Raw genomic sequence first — 17579 nt, forward strand, 5'->3', positions numbered from 1 at the left:
TTAATCCCAAACAATCAGACCCATCTGAACTGAGTGGTGCTGTTGGAGTGTCTGACTATTGGTTGTCTGACTAGTGTGTGTCTGACTAGTGGGTGTCTGACTATTTGTTTTCTTAGTGTGTGTCTGACTAGTGGGTGTCTGACTATTTGTTTTCTTAGTGGGTGTCTGACTATTTGTTTTCTTAGTGGGTGTCTGACTATTTGTTTTCTTAGTGGGTGTCTGACTAGTGGGTGTCTGACTATTTGTTTTCTTAGTGGGTGTCTGACTATTTGTTTTCTTAGTGGGTGTCTGACTATTTGTTTTCTTAGTGGGTGTCTGACTAGTGGGTGTCTGACTATTTGTTTTCTTAGTGGGTGTCTGACTAGTGGGTGTCTGACTATTTGTTTTCTTAGTGGGTGTCTGACTAGTGGGTGTCTGACTATTTGTTTTCTTAGTGGGTGTCTGACTAGTAAGGACTGGATGTCCCAAAACTTTTTACAGCTAAACCCTGACAAGACTGAAATCCTAATTATAGGACTCGAGAGCACCCACTGTGAAGTCTATGGGTATAACAGAACATTTCACAAAGGTGTAAAAAAAAAAAAATCACACCAGTGTGAACCAAGTGGTGCAACTCCAATTTCTTCTCTGTATCGTTTGCGTCCAGCAGGTGGCAGCCATGTCACATACTTCTCTCATTCCAATTTCACGCATGCGCACACCACTCGTGCTGACACACACGTACACAGGTACATGCACACACACGTACACAGGTACATGGACATTGCATGCTGAATGTAGAAGTGGATGCACCACTTAAAAACCTAGGTGTGCTATTCGATCACCAAATTAATTTTTAACCACATGTAAAAAAAGTTGTCCAAACATGCTTTTTCCAATTGAGAAACATTGCCAAAATCAAGACGTTACTAACGCCACAAGACCTGGAAAAACGTATCCAGGCTTTACTGTATTTCGAACCGTTCCTTGTTTACTACATTGAGTCGCTCCTCTATACAACGCCTCCAGCGTGTGCAGAATGCACAGGCCTTCTCACTATCCCCGCTACTAAGCTGCCAACCAAAGGAGATCGAGCTTATGCATTTGTTGTACCTACGCTGTGGAATGACTTACCACTTTAACCCATTCTGACCTGAGATCAGATTCATACGAGGTTTCCACTGGACACACACTGGTCTGATTAACCCATTCTGACCTGAGATCAGATTCTAGAAATGTCAGTCGCTCTTCGATTTTTCAAAAATAGCAGACCTACAAGCTCGTATCGCGCCACTCGGTGGCGCGATATGAGCTTGTAGATCTGCTATTTTTCAATAGCTAAAGCATAACATGATGCTGACACCAAAATGGGTTAATTGAGAAATGCTGAGTCTGTTGATAGCTTTAAGAAGCTGCTAAATACTAATTTGTACCGCAAACATTTTGGTTTGCTATAGTGATTATTTCTATTGTATGTTGATTTCTATGTACTGTTGTTCTGTTTCTGTTTTTATCTATTTCTTATGTACTGTTTTTGCTGCTCTGTTTCCTATTTTATCGTTGGTTTATCTCCGATTGTGATGCTATTCCTATTATTTTATTGTACAGCACCTTGTAACAACTGTTTTGAAAGGCGCTCTATAAATAAAATGGCCTTACCTTACCTATTGGTTGTTTCCCACTCTCAGCTTCCCATCATAAGATAAGATAAGATCTTTATTGTCACTGTATGAGACATACAACGAAATTCTGTTTAGTGCAGCACAACATATAACAGTATCAAGAGAGGACGCAAAGACAACGAAAAAAACCCTGCACAGTGTGTGCACAGTGTGAAGCTCCACAGTGCCACTTTCTCACCTGTTGGTACCCTAAACATAGGGACAGACATAGATAGGGGCATGGGGACAGACATTGCTGGTCATTGGAGTGGCTTCACCACTCAAAAACCAGACTCGACATTTTGCAGCTTTTCATCCACGCTGCCTTTGGCGCCGTGCGTGCACTGAGCAACGAAGCGGTGCGATGCGTGTTACCAAAAAACGACGAAACAAGCCTTTTTCTTCTTTTCTTTTCTTCCCAGGTTCGACAGAAGATGCTGTATGCTGCCACGAGGGCCACGTTGAAGAAGGAGTTCGGCGGTGGACACATTAAAGATGAGATCTTTGGCACAACGACGGTATGTCGCTATACGTTCACATAACACACATGTACTGTGTATTATGTACACAGACATATGTGACTGGCCTCTGTAAAATCTGAATCCCCCCCCCCCCCCCCCCCCACCCCCATTTCCCCTCACTGTATAATGTATCTTTTCCCTTTTTTGCTTCCTATATGATGAATTCCTGTTCTGTTCTTTAGCTACATAGAAATGTCTATTTGTATGTCTCTAAATGTTTGTATGTCTCTATCTCTAAATGTTTTGATGAATTGAACAATGTGGACCCTGTTGTAAACAAGTGTAATGCTTAATTGGGTCGTCCACTCACAGTTAACAGTCTTTGTATTGAGTTTGTGCTTAAAATGTACTGTAAATTCTACAAACTGTTAATACATATTTCAATCAATCAATCAAACAGTCAGACATCACTTAGGTTGTGAATGTTTCAAATGTCTCCAGATCATTGCTGTTATGTTTGTGATACAGTGCATCCATGCTGACAGTTACAGTTCTGTACAACGGAGATTGTACTACGGCCTACCGCCATGCTTCTTCGTGCCCTTGTAGATCTTTTCTTATTTTGCTCATACTGTACACACGTCCAAAGTTGCCTCCTCCCTCCCTTTTACGGTGCATCAGCGGCAGCTATGGAGCCAGCTGCTACACATACACAAAACAATCAAGTCTAATGAGGCATCAGAGCTGTGTGAGTGAAATAAGTCATTGTTTTGGCCAGGTGAACTACACATTTAAAACACATTTAGTGCCGGAAGCGCATCAAAAAAGAAGCTCCGGGGTGCCAGAGTTGTCTGATCGCTTTTACTCTGAAAGCCATGAACCGGAAACACTTTCCTAAAAAAGTTGACTTTACAAAGAGACCTCAGATCCACGATCATCTTAATATATATTTTTTTACGCTCCAAAAAGCGTTCATATTTTGCGGGAGAGACGGATGAGGAGCAGAAATGAAGTGCCAGCATATCGATCCATTCATCACCACGGAGAGCGCCTTGGATTAGGAGATACGAGTCATTCTTTCCGCCGCGCTAACATGGGAGTCAATGACAAGCTAATAGTTGCACTGAGCGTTAGCATACGGCAAGCGAAAAGCGAAATGCCAAAAAAAATAAATAGGAAAAGTTCTGAATATTCTTATCTCGCCCCGCGTCGCTGGGACGTCGCTAGGACGTTCACAGACGTCGTAGGCACCAATATTTCGGGATCCTTATGACGTTCTCACATGTCCTATGTATAGAATCTGTTAATGGGTATCCGCCCACAAGCTCCAGCCAGCCAGCTGACAGTCCTCTCTCTCTCTCTCCCCAGGATGAAGTGTCTCTCTGCGGCTATAGGAAGTACCTGGTCTCCCTGGCTGCCCCGCTCCCACTGACCGCGGCTGAGGAGGAATTACGGCAGATCAAACTGAACGAGGTGCTTTTACACAAACACAAACACACAAGCCTTCCCCGCGTCCGAAACGGTCGGGAAATGACAGAGGTCTCCGGGGGGGGGGGGTCCCCGGAAACCTCCAGGAACATGCCCAGGGGGGCAGCCCTGTTCCGGCGAGCCTCCCCTCCGCGTCTGAAACGGTCGAGAAATGACAGAGTTACCGTGTTGCAGCTTTCCATGCTCGTACACAGACACAGGGACACATATACATACATAGGGTAGGAGGGACACACATAGTGGCGTAATGGAGCGAAGGCACCGCTCGAAAAAACAGGAAATAATTCAGACCCCCCCCACACCCTCCCCCCACCCATCCCTGTCTACACAGCTTTCATTACTCATTATTTCCCAAACACCCTTTGACAACAACAACTTAAATAGAGTATAGTGAAATCAACCAAGAGGGTATTGAAGTAACCTGACTTTGCCAGATGGGGGCGGTATTGGGTAACCATGTTCCCCAACACCACAACCATCTGGGACCTCTCAGGGAGTTCAGCTAACACCGAAACCGCTCCCGGTTCGAACCAATCAGCGTAAGCTAAGGGCGGGATATGTGCAAAACCGGATGTGAAGCTATATAGACACGTCAATATGATTGGTTGGTTTGCACGCCCACACGGTGATAGACAGACGGTCCCATCCAATCATCTACCAAGTATCTTGAAAAAAAGGAACAGCCCCGTCATCGAATTTGCTTCCGAGATCCCAGATCCCAATAAGCTGTGAAACAAATTTGTGTAGCAAGCTTCTTGGATCTGGCAGCGTCAGGTTAATTTTGAAGGTAGCACCTCAAAGAACCTACCCCAAATCTTTTCATGTAGTAGGTTTTCTCCTTACATTGTACAGTACTAGAATTTCGCCGGCCTTCGGGCGGCTCATCCTTGTTACGTTGCGGCGGCAATGGGAAGAAGGAAACTGCGGGATTTGACAGCCTCCACTTCATGTTTCAGCTGTGTTTTTAAACCCATTCTGACCTGAGATCAGATTCATACGAGGTTTCCACTGGACACACACTGGTCTTATTATCCCATTCTGACCTGAGATCAGATTCTAAAAATGTCAGTCGTTCTTCGATTTTTCAAAAAATAGCAGACCTACAAGCTCGTAGCGCGCCACTCGGTGGCGCGATATGACCTTGTAGATCTGCTATTTTTCAATAGCTAAAGCATAACATGATGCCGACACCAAAATGGGTGCCCGTTCAGAATGGGTTAAACCCATTATTGTGCCCTTCACATGCATTACCGGATGGCTACACATCGTAGACACATGCACACCCAGGGTGAATAGTATGTGTACTGTACTGTAGTTTATGTAACAGCGTATCTGTATGTTTAGGCAGCTAATAACTTTGGAAAGATATTATATAGTGTGCATTTTGACCACAAAATATCTGTGTATTCATCTGTGCTTTTGTCCATGTGAACAATGAACTCAGGCTTGCACTGAAAGACAATAGATATACAGATAAGATATTTAAAGTACAGCATCATGTCTGTACTGGCCTCCTTTAATACCGGCTTGCTATCATCCATATAAGAGCTCAACTAGGTACCATACAGGATATCATGTTCATAACAGCATATTGCCAAGTAAAAAAATGGAATACCACAGTATATCAAATGGCTGGGGGATACCACTGACATGGACACAAATACATTGGTTGCGTGCAGGAAAATACACACATACACACACGCGACACACTATCTGATTTTTGCAGTCAATAAGGCTTTTCAATGTGTCTGTATAAATGCAACCAATATGGCGTCGGATGCATTAGCCTGCGGTGATGGTGCGAGGCTCAAAGCAGGCAACAATCCATATTGGATCGATGAGGCTGAGCGATTTTCCACGCCAGACTAAACGGGAGCCTACATTTTCTGACCTATAACGAGGGATTTGATACTGTCCTAGTGCAGGTCCGAAAGCTGAGCAAAAACACAGCTCGTCCTTTCGTACGTCTGCACTCCGAAAACTCCACTTTTTGACATTGGCTTTCCCCGTCCCTGTCCGTCTGCTCGAATACTTCATTTTAATCATTCATATTTGTCGCAAACTATGTAGCATGATGGGAGGTTGTGAACTCGTGAAGTTCCTGAAAATGCACCTACACCACAAGCATGTGAATGTCGCACCTGTGACACTCAATAATTGAACCCGAGTCAAGTCTCCCACGTGGGAAAGCAACATATATATGCCGTCTGTTATGTGGCCACAGAAACAACCACCACTACAGTCATAGTCTATTAGTCTGGTCTGTGCATTATACATTCACCCATTCACACACACATTCACACACCGATGCCGGAGGAAACCATGCAAGGCACCAACATGCACATCAGGAGCAATTAGGGGTTCAGAGTCTTGCTCAAGGACACTTCGACCACACTTTCTGTGTGGAGTTTGCATGTTCTCCCCGTGTCCCCTAGGGTAGGTACCCTCACAAAAACATGCACTAATCCTGGTCTCTAAACTGCCTCCCCCTGGCCAGCCGGGGCGCCTGATGGAGGGGAAAGGAACTGGTTGGAATAACGTGTTCCTTCCACGCGCTACGTCCAACCAGGGAAACTCCCCCCTGTCAGGTGTAAAGGAGCAACTTGGACACTCAGGCATGAAGGAAGCATGAGTTCAAGTCCGTTGCTCTCCCCTTGTCCCCCATATATGGGGACTAGGTTGGTGGAGGGTGTGTAGAGCCCAGGATCACATTAGATAATTGACACAGGGGTTACAAAATCGTGGGATAAAATTATAAAAAGAAAAAAAAGGACACTTCGACCTAACTCTGGGGGATCACGGGTTCGAACATCCGGTCACTATCCCTGAGCCAATAGAACACCGAAGTCTGACGTCAATATCGGTAGAGTGCGCAAGTCCACGGGCTCATGTACTTTTTATTTGCTTTGTAATCCCCATAGGAGGATTTTAGATTGCCTCATATAAGAACTGTTTGAAAAATAAACATGTCATCCCGGCCGTTTCACTCATAAGGAAGGATATGAAGAATCAACTGATTGAGAGAAAACGCTAATGTTACTGCTGCTGAATTAGTTACATGTTCGCTAGAAACAGACGGTATCAAATATGAGTGACGCCCCCGATGGGGTTTAAGTGGTTAAGAGCGAGTCTCAATTGGGCCGGACACTGGTTTGTTTACGTCTGTTTCTCCAGTGAAATGAAGAGATGTTCTGATGAATATTTGTGTCGGATCCGGTCAGCCAGACAGTGAGCGGGAGAGCGGGAGATGAGGAGGGAGATAGAAAGCAGAGACTTCAATGTATCGGTCATTTTGGGTGCCGATGCCCGACATCGGACAGTGTTTATTTAATCCGATGTCCCGATGTTTATACAGGAGGGGGAAAAGTATTTAGTCCATCCTCAAAAATCGCCCCTGTGTTATAATCGTACAACATCATGATTTAACATGTCTATTTGCTCGGACACTATGACAAAATTGTCAATGAGAATTTAGGACGGAAGTCTACACTAATAGCTGAATATAGGAGGGCATATTATGGGGTGCATTTCATTTTGAAAAAAATGCCTTATGTGCCAAAACATTTTATTTAAATGTATTCAATGTATTCTATTGTTAACTTGAATTTAAAAAATAAACTAAAGAAGTTTAGAAGTTTTTCAAATGTATTTTTTATTATTTCAATTGATAACATCGGTCCAAAAGATCGGCATCGTATCGGCATCGGTGGTGCAGGTCTCTCCAAAATCGGCATCGGACCCAAAAAATATGGCACCGGTCGGAGCTGGGGATTAGGGTCAGGGAGGGGAAAAGACAGCGGGAGGGAGAGAGATGGAGGGACAGACAGAATGCTTTATTCTTTTTATTCATAATGTTGTTTCCACATGGTTCTGTTAAATATAGATTTTGTGGCCAGCTCTGGGGTGCCGGAAAGACATGCCCGCTTTTACTCGGAACCCATCTGCGCTATAGGACGCGTGGACACGTCGGATGGACGGAAATGGTTAATATTAGAGAAATGTTCTCTCTCCTGTAGGTTCAGGCAGACATCAGTGTGGAGACTAAGCAGCAGACCCTATTAATATTAGAGAAATGTTCTCTCTCCTGTAGGTTCAGGCAGACATCAGTGTGGAGACTAAGCAGCAGACCCTAGCTGGTTAATATCAGAGAAATGTTCTCTCTCCTGTAGGTTCAGGCAGACATCAGTGTGGAGACTAAGCAGCAGACCCTAGCTGGTTAATATTAGAGAAATGTTCTCTCTCCTGTAGGTCCAGGCAGACATCAGTGTGGAGACTAAGCAGCAGACCCTAGCTGGTTAATATTAGAGAAATGTTCTCTCTCCTGTAGGTTCAGGCAGACATCAGTGTGGAGACTAAGCAGCAGACCCTAGCTGGTTAATATTAGAGAAATGTATTCTCTCTCCTGTAGGTTCAGGCAGACATCAGTCTGGAGACTAAGCAGCAGACCCTAGCTGAAATGTTCTCTCTCCTGTAGGTTCAGGCAGACATCAGTGTGGAGACTAAGCAGCAGACCCTAGCTGGTTAATATTAGAGAAATGTATTCTCTCTCCTGTAGGTTCAGGCAGACATCAGTGTGGAGACTAAGCAGCAGACCCTAGCTGGACCATTAAATGGTTAATATTAGAGAAATGTTCTCTCTCCTGTAGGTTCAGGCAGACATCAGTGTGGAGACTAAGCAGCAGACCCTAGCTGGTTAATATTAGAGAAATGTTCTCTCTCCTGTAGGTTCAGGCAGACATCAGTGTGGAGACTAAGCAGCAGACCCTAGCTGGTTAATATTAGAGAAATGTTCTCTCTCCTGTAGGTTCAGGCAGACATCAGTGTGGAGACTAAGCAGCAGACCCTAGCTGGTTAATATTAGAGAAATGTTCTCTCTCCTGTAGGTTCAGGCAGACATCAGTGTGGAGACTAAGCAGCAGATCCTAGCTGGTTAATATTAGAGAAATGTATTCTCTCTCCTGTAGGTTCAGGCAGACATCAGTGTGGAGACTAAGCCACAGACCCTAGCTGGTTAATATTAGAGAAATGTATTCTCTCTCCTGTAGGTTCAGGCAGACATCAGTGTGGAGACTAAGCAGCAGACCCTAGCTGGTTAATATTAGAGAAATGTTCTCTCTCCTGTAGGTTCAGGCAGACATCAGTGTGGAGACTAAGCAGCAGACCCTAGCTGGTTAATATTAGAGAAATGTTCTCTCTCCTGTAGGTCCAGGCAGACATCAGTCTGGAGACTAAGCAGCAGACCCTGTTCTCTCTCCTGTAGGTTCAGGCAGACATCAGTGTGGAGACTAAGCAGCAGACCCTAGCTGGTTAATATTAGAGAAATGTTCTCTCTCCTGTAGGTCCAGGCAGACATCAGTCTGGAGACTAAGCAGCAGACCCTGTTCTCTCTCCTGTAGGTTCAGGCAGACATCAGTCTGGAGACTAAGCAGCAGACCCTAGCTGGTTAATATTAGAGAAATGTTCTCTCTCCTGTAGGTTCAGGCAGACATCAGTGTGGAGACTAAGCAGCAGACCCTGTTCTCTCTCCTGTAGGTCCAGGCAGACATCAGTGTGGAGACTAAGCAGCAGACCCTGTTCTCTCTCCTGTAGGTCCAGGCAGACATCAGTGTGGAGACTAAGCAGCAGACCCTGTTCTCTCTCCTGTAGGTTCAGGCAGACATCAGTGTGGAGACTAAGCAGCAGACCCTAGCTGGCGTGGCGTTCCCCATGCAGAGGGAGGCCACCCAGGCTCTGGAACAGTTCAGGGCCAAGAAGATCAACTATGTCCAGCTGGTCAGTATAATTATGATCTGTCGATGCTACGACAGTAGCAGCTATCTGTAGATGTTTAAATGATGAAGATCAACTATGTCCAGCTGGTCAGTATAATTATGATCTGTCGATGCTACGACAGTAGCAGCTATCTGTAGATGTTTAAATGATGAAGATCAACTATGTCCAGCTGGTCAGTATAATTATGATCTGTCGATGCTACGACAGTAGCAGCTATCTGTAGATGTTTAAATGATGAAGATCAACTATGTCCAGCTGGTCAGTATAATTATGATCTGTCGATGCTACGACAGTAGCAGCTATCTGTAGATGTTTAAATGTCACCAAATGTATCATTCCAGCGTAGACTTTGACTTTTTATGTCAGATCTCACGTCTGGTCTGAGCTCGTACGGTGGGATCCTATTCGTTTCTTCCTCGATCTCAAAATGACATCCATGGGTACCTATGGGTATCTATGTTAGACACACCCACAGACACACCCCCAGATTCTCAGCCACACCCACAGGTTTATTGTGGAGTAGCTATTCAACCACCAGGTGGCGTCGGCCCATGATGAGCAGAGCTATTAAGTCTTAATAGCTTCTAGCAATATGCAGTGGTGGAAAAAGTATCACATTTTGTACTGTATCAATACTGCAATATTGAAATACATTGAAATACATACTGTTACAAGTAACATTTATTTGAGTAAGCGGTATGTGCTTTTTATTTGTCTGCACCTGTTTGTTCCATCGTAGACATGCGGAGCAGCATTGGCATCTCTGGACACATGTATCCCAAAATGTATATTTTGGGTTGCATAGGTTACACTAATAAATAATCCCTGTGAAAATGTAACGGTTTATAAAGGCATACCAAGTGCACAATGACAAGCAAATTAACACGGCCAACAATCTAACTTAGTCTATTTGCAATGTTATAATTTAGGTGTTTAATCATTCACTAATTTAAACAAGTGCTTTAACAGATTATTCGGATTAGATTGCAGATCTGGATCAGACCTAGGCTATACAAGTGCTTAATATGCAAGAGCATTTTTCCGGACCTTTGGCGCTGTAATCCTTGTGAGGTCTCCAAACCTATACAGAAACTACTTCCTCTGGAGTTATGTACAGTACAACCTATTGGATAAAAAAAATCACACCAGTGTGAACCGAGTGGTGCAACTCCCGTCTATTGGTTCTCTGTATCATTCCAATTTGTATCGTTCCAATTTCTTCTCTGTATCGTTCCAATTTCTTCTGTATCGTTCCAATTTCTTCTCTGTACTCTGGTGCCCCCTACTGGTATAAATAAGTAACATACTCGTGCTCATAGGTACACACACACACACACACACACACACACACACACACACAGGTACACGGACATTGCATGCTGGATGTAGGAGTGGTTGCACCACTCAAAAGAGAACTCTCCAAACCTGTGCCCAGTGTAAGTGATCTTCACACTGTGGATTTATTTGGGCCACCGGGATGTGTGTGTGTGTGTGTGTGTGTGTGTGACTGTGTGTGCGTGTGTGACTGTGTGTGCGTGTGTGACTGTGTGTGTGTGTGTGTGTGTGTGTGTGTGTGTGTTCTGGAATAACGTTCGATCATCTTCTTTTTTTTTTTCTCTTTTTTACAGGAGATTGACTTCAGGAATGAATCCATTAAGCTGTCCAGCACCGTTCCCACAGAGCTGAAGGATCTGCCTGCACGGATACCCAAAGAAGCTGCTCGTTATCACTTCTTCCTCTACAAACACTCCCACGAGGGCGACTACCTGGAGTCCCCGGGTAACAATGCCATACTGACCTGAGATCAGATTCATACGAGGTTTCCGCCGGACACACACTGGTCTGATTAAACCCATTCTGACCTGAGATGAGATTCTAAAAATGTCAGTCGTTCTTCGATTCTTCAAAAAATAGCAGACCTACAAGCTCGTATCGCGCCACTCGGTGAGCACATATGAGCTTGTAGATCTGCTATTTTTAAATAGCTAAAGCATAACATGATGCCGACACCAAAATGGGTGCCCGGTCAGAATGGGTTAAGAACTGGAACGCATCTTCTCGTCTTTGCATTGACTTTGTATGTAATCGTGCAGCTCTATAGCCTCTAACCATCCAAGTCTGAACGCACCTTAACAGTTAATCTAATATTTTAATCAATCATATTTTCAGATGGGGGGGGTCCGGCGGCCAAATACATATATAATATTTGGGGTCCTTGACATGAGATAGATACCTTTTATTTTTCCTCATATTCCCTTTGTGGCTCCAGCACCTCTCTTTTCAGCGGATGAGCGGTGGTTCCTTTTCTATATTTGGGTCCTTGACATGAAAAGGTTTGACAACCACTGATGTAGAATCAGGTTTTTCAGAAAACTGTTAGGCTTTAGAAGACAGTAGAATCAGATCCTCATGTCTCAATGGGTAAATGCAAATTCAACAAAGCATGGGTTGGATACGCATAGATTCATACTAAAGATCCCGAGAAAAGTCTTAATTCATCACTAATCTTTTGCATGTTTTTTGTTGTTGCATACACTGAATCTCACTTCTGCTATCGGGCACTCGTACAGTATGTGCCACAAATCACACATAGCTGTTATTAGAATGCCTTATACTTCATGCAAAATCAATTACAATAGTGCATTTTACTTTAACTTACAATTACAATAGGGACTTTATGTGAAAATGTAGTAGGAAATGAACAAAGAGATTGTGAATGAGGCCCAATACGTGTGTGTGTGTGTGTGTGTGTGTGTGTGTGTGTGTGTGTGTGTGTGTGTGTGTGTGTGTGTTTTGCAGTATTCATATACTCCATGCCAGGCTATAAATGTAGTATCAGAGAGCGGATGCTCTACTCCAGCTGTAAGAATCCTCTCCTTCACACTGTGGAGAATAGCCTGCGACTCCAGATAGCCAAGAAGGTAACATGCACGCAAGCACACACACACAGTGGTGGAAAAGTACACAAATGTTTTAGTTAACTTTTTCGCTGCTATCTACGTTTGTAAACGTAGCTAGGCCATCGGTACCTACTGGTGCTAACTACGCGTACGTTCGTAGACAACCGTATACTCGTAGGAAGTAGCCTACTCCAGTAAAGTAAAGAAAAATAAACTCAACAATGTACTTAAGTACAGTACTTGTGTACATGTACTCGGTTACTTTCAACCACACACACACTAGCCTCAGAGACCCAGGTGATTTTGTTTCAAAGGAAGGGGAAAAAATAATTGAATCAATTAATTACCAGCTGCATTATTATTATCTGCGGGGGTCCGCTGTAACTGCCTCTGTGTCAGTTTCAGCGCAGTAGTTTAGGTAGGAACCAAAATTCTCTAAGGAGGAACTATCGTGTTCTGAGTTGTTCCGCCCGTACATATTTGCGGTGTGCACATACGTCAGCCAGTGAGAAAACCAGCTGTACTAGCTTGCACATGGATTATAGACTCAGCTTGCTATTGCTATAGCTTGCTATTGCTATGCAATAACAAGCTGAGCCTATGCCAAAAAATTGGCATAGGAGTAGGAGTGAACCGTGTATTTCCCTAACCACACCAGAGCATGTGAGCGGAGCGCGGAGCGAGCGAGGAGCGGAGCGGGGGGATTTTGACGTGAGCGCGGAGCGGGTTTTTAAATGTGTCAGATTGACTTCCGGAGCGAGAACTGTCCTCCGCTCCGAGCTGTTGCTGCAACATGCGGTCTGAAACGAAGGCCTTCAGGTTTAATTAGCCAATTTCAGGAAAACAGCTTTTTATTTTTCCCCCGTCATTTCTTTCTGCTGAGCGGAGCGCGCATCTGAGTGTAGCCTCGGAGCGAGCATGGAGCGGGGAGCGCTCCATGCGTAAATGAAGGTGAGCGCTGAGCGAGCGAGGAGCGGCGTGGGGGGAGATGAACGTGAGCGCGGAGCGAGCGTAACAAAAGCCGTCGAGAGCGAAGAGCGGAATTATCGGCCGCTCCGCTCACATGCTCTGAACCACACACACGCATGCACAAGTGTACGACTGCATGTAAACACGCTTGTACGCTGCTGCCGTGCCTTTTCCAAGTCTTTTTTTCTCAAGGGCACACTGGCACCGCGGCGGGTCCAACGCAAGCGATAACGCTGTCAACGCTTTGTGTGCTGCAGATGGAGATCGACAACGGGGACGAGCTTACTGCCGACTTCCTGTATGAGGAGGTTCATCCGAAGCAGCATGCTCACCAGCAGGCCTTCGCCAAACCCAAGGGCCCCACGGGAAAGAAGGGCGGGCGCAGGATCACGCGGCCGCCCGGCCACGGTGACATAGACGACTAAAAACGGCAATAACAAAAAGGGGAAGAAGGAAACGAAGATAAAACACCCCTCCTGTGATCGTCCACGATGGGACATTCCAGGAAGTAGTGCAGAAAGGACCCTTTTACCTTTGAAATAATTCCATTACTAATCCTTTTAAAAACCCTTTATTAACCTTATTCATGTGGCAGCCTTTTTGTTTTTACGTCATACTCGGCTGAGAAACCACACCCGAGTATGACATGAGAACAAAATGGCTGCCACGTGACATGTGGTCAATAGGAATCCAGGTAGTTGAACTTAACTATGCACACACACATTTAAAAAAAAGCCATATTAACACACGCGAACCTGTGAACTAATATTTGTAGCTCGCTAGACCACAGCCTAACTCTCTGTACTGTAGCTGCGTTGCAATAGTCAAGAATGTATTTGAAAGGAATATTTGGGGAAAGCATTCTGACTAAATTTATTTCCCTTTGTTTAGTAAATATTTTATATTTTACGGGGCACGAGTAGCCTATGTTTGTGTACGTAATGATTTTATTAACCTTAAAAGGTAGCTAAACGGTTTTGCATTACAGGGTAAATATACATGTGCCATTGAAATGTGCACTGATGATGGTCAAGTGAAATCTCTGTTGTCTGTTAATATCTTGGTTTATATGAAGTATTTTTTTCTTTTATTTTGTTTTACTGTTTGCAGAATACCAATTGAGCAATTTCTTAGCATGTGAGTGACTGGTACAATGGTACATTTTATGTAACCCTTAACGAGATGTCTATCCTCTACTCCAGTCAGTTGTTCTCAACATTGTGGGTCCCCACATGATTGTGAAAGTAACTATACTATAAAAACTGGTCAAACACATTGGCCAAATTGTCAAATATAAGAAAGAAGGAAAGATTGTGAAAGATCAGGAGTAACGATGCCTGGTAGTATATTGTCAAAAAATGTCTAAAGTTAAATGGACTTGGGGGGAAAGCCGTCTGTATTCATGTCAAAATTAAGCGTTCTTTCCTTTTGCCTAGTGCCCAGGTAGCTCAGTCAGTAAGGCGCTCACCTTCGACGCGCAAGGGTGTGGGTCCCGGACTCCCGGCCGATCCCGGCAGATCTTGGTGGAAGCAGCAAACGATAACATTGAGGGCTGAGGTGGAGAAGGGTTCCATGTGAACAGCAGTTGAACATTTGGTCAGTCCTACTTCCTCCACTTAGTAAATATGCTTAAATGAAGATGTGGGAGCTGAAGGTGTCCCAGTGGTCTAGTCGTGCACATTGTAAAATGGGATACACGCCCTCGTGTCTGGTCTGATATCTACAATAATCTATTTACTTACTTTTTAATTTCTGTATCACAGTTGTCCCTTTTTTTTTCTCCTTCTTTTTAAGACGGGTTGGAATTATATTACATGATTATGTAATACAGTAAATGAAGGAGTCTGTGCTGAAGTTTGGGATAGGGTTTGCTGAACAGTATCATGTTGATTATCATAAATAACTATTTTTCTATGCCTTTCTTTCCCGTTTGGTTCTCTCCTGTAAGCCAAGTCTGAAAATAGGTGTCAAGTTAATTGAATAATGTTTTTTTTCTTCTTCGTTTCATGGGGAAAAAAAACATACCTGTGTGTCCGTCCATCATCTTGCTGTTTCACACCAGAACTACAGCTATTAATGCAATGGGGTTGAACCAGCTTTGTTCACTTCAATATGCTGCATGTGTTCAACGGGTGAGATGGGGTTGAATTTGCACCCTAAAATGCTGTTCTTGGTCCTGTTTAGTACTATAGACGAATAACGGTTTAAGTCAAAATGTTATTCTGACCCCTCCACGAAAAGGCCTAGTTGTCCTGACCCCTTATCCATCATTTATACATTATGGATAAACTGTTATTCGTCTATAGTACTCTATTGTTGATTGTATTTTTATCAAACCGGTCCAAATAATTCATGCCATGAATAACTCCCTGTAAGGGACCACGACGTGGTCACCACGTACTGCTCGATATGCTTAGGGCATATGATAGACTGACTGTGCATTTCATTATAATAGTGCATTCGAAGAATAATTAGCTGAAGGAACTTCTTGTCTGGAAAAGTGCAACGGCGAACGCTGATTGAAAATAGGCAGACCACTATTAAATGTACGTCCTCTAGAAAGGTACTATTGTATTTTGTTCTACCCCTTTAATGGCCAGTAGGAGGAACCAAATTACACTTGCCATCATGGGAAGTGTTATTTATTTGGGGCCTCCTAGTTGCCATTCAAGTGGCTGAACATGATTTCATTCCACTTGAATCATAGTAGGGAGTTGTGTTTTGAATGCAATGTCTATGAAAGTTAAGGACATTAAAATATTTAAATCAGTCGCATGAGAGTTCTCTTGTGTCTTCTAACTGCATTCCATGGCATGGGCTGGCGGAAATGAAACAAGAAATGATCACATAGTGATATTTGCCAGGTGAAAGAAGCGCTGGTTTCTTAATATTTAGTAACAAACGTGCCACTGAACCGGCATAACGTTGGGTGTCTCTAAAGATCTCCGTTACCTGCTTCCTGTCATAGACTTATATAATAAAGGCTAGGTGGCTCAAGGCGGAGTCTCTGATCAATACATGACAGCAGTGTGTGTGGCAGCCAATCAGGACTCATGTATGACGAGATCTTGTACATTTCATGAGCTGTTGTTAGTCAGGTTTCACCCTAATTCAGTATTTTAGCTGTGACGTGAACGCCCCCTCCTGAGATACTTCCGGGTCCTACTTTTGTGTCGCTTTTGTGTCCCCATGGAGTTATACTGTGACGCTCCGTCGGACTAAATCTGAGACGAAAACAACCACGAAAGTCTCATTTTACCGCTTTCCTCGCAACAACAAAGCTGCGCTGCTCTCCAAAATCTGGCTGTGACAGGCCGTCATTTGATTGTGTCAACTAAATCTTCATTAATGCAAACTAGATTCAACATACTCAAGCCTGCACACATTGTAAATATCCCCCGAAATATTTTACCGAGCAAATGGACTGTTGCCACCTTCAATAATAATGATAATAATAGTCTTTATTGTCTCCACATCATATATTTTTGTTGTCATGGACACTTGTACAAAACATTAATAATTCCACTCGAGTTGGAAGCATTAAGACCCATTTTAACCCTCTATGGCTTCCTTTCTGAAAAATAACGTCAATTTAAAAAGATTCACGCGTTTAGATATTCTATTTACAATGGGATGCGGACGGGAGGTGGTGCCACTTGGACCCGGACGTAACGTAGCACTACAAAATGACGTCGGACTTAAATACTGAATACTCTATGGGTTTCACCTGACGAAAAGCAATGAAATGGTGACACAAAGTGACAAAGGGCATGCACATCCTGTTACCCAGGGGGCAAAGTAATAGAGAATGCATTGGGCGTTTAAGTTAAATAACTCAGAAACTACAAAACATTTCAAAGTAAAACGTTCCAGCATGTGTCTCCACAGTAAGCTGAATAATAAAAAGTGTGAATGGAGTTTCTAAGTGAAAGTGATTTTTTGACGTGCCAAAATCTGCCATTGAGCCCCATGTTAAAAGTCTCAAATTTGAAAGTACTATATTTCTAAAACTATGACACCTTTCAAAGATTCCTTTTCAGGCAAACATGTCCACCGTAAGATGAACCTAAGTAGGCTAGAATGGGGTTGGTAGGTTTAAGTATGTAGGACTAGTAGCATGCCAAAGTTTGTGCTATTGCCATAGAGAATGCATTGGGCGTTTAAGTTAAATAACTCAGAAAATATAAAACATTTCAAAGTAAAACATTCCAGCATGTGTCTCCACAGTAAGCTGAATAATAAAAAGTGTGAATGGAGTTTCTAGGTGAAAGTGATTTTTGTGCCGAAGTCTGCCATTGAGCCCCATTGTAAATTTGAAAGCACTATATTTCTAAAACTATGAAACATTT

The 17579-nt window shown here is 43.6% G+C and overlaps 1 protein-coding gene across 2 annotated transcripts in view; it reads left to right on the top strand.

Moving 5' to 3' along the window:
* Positions 1-16001, top strand: part of LOC310853537 (twinfilin-1-like) — a 28257-nt gene extending 12256 nt beyond the window's left edge. For both annotated transcript variants that reach the window (XM_083757918.1, XM_083757919.1), the window contains 6 exons: positions 2063-2158; positions 3470-3574; positions 9236-9361; positions 10990-11140; positions 12161-12282; positions 13488-16001. In XM_083757918.1, the coding sequence (XP_083614044.1) occupies positions 2063-2158; positions 3470-3574; positions 9236-9361; positions 10990-11140; positions 12161-12282; positions 13488-13655 (768 nt within the window). In that variant the 3' untranslated portion in view covers positions 13656-16001. The remainder of the gene's footprint in view (positions 1-2062; positions 2159-3469; positions 3575-9235; positions 9362-10989; positions 11141-12160; positions 12283-13487) is intronic.
* Positions 16002-17579: the final 1578 nt, after the last annotated feature.

Source organism: Protomyctophum parallelum (assembly GCF_964188405.1).
Source record: "Protomyctophum parallelum genome assembly, chromosome: 22".
Classification (NCBI taxonomy): Eukaryota; Metazoa; Chordata; class Actinopteri; order Myctophiformes; family Myctophidae; genus Protomyctophum; species Protomyctophum parallelum.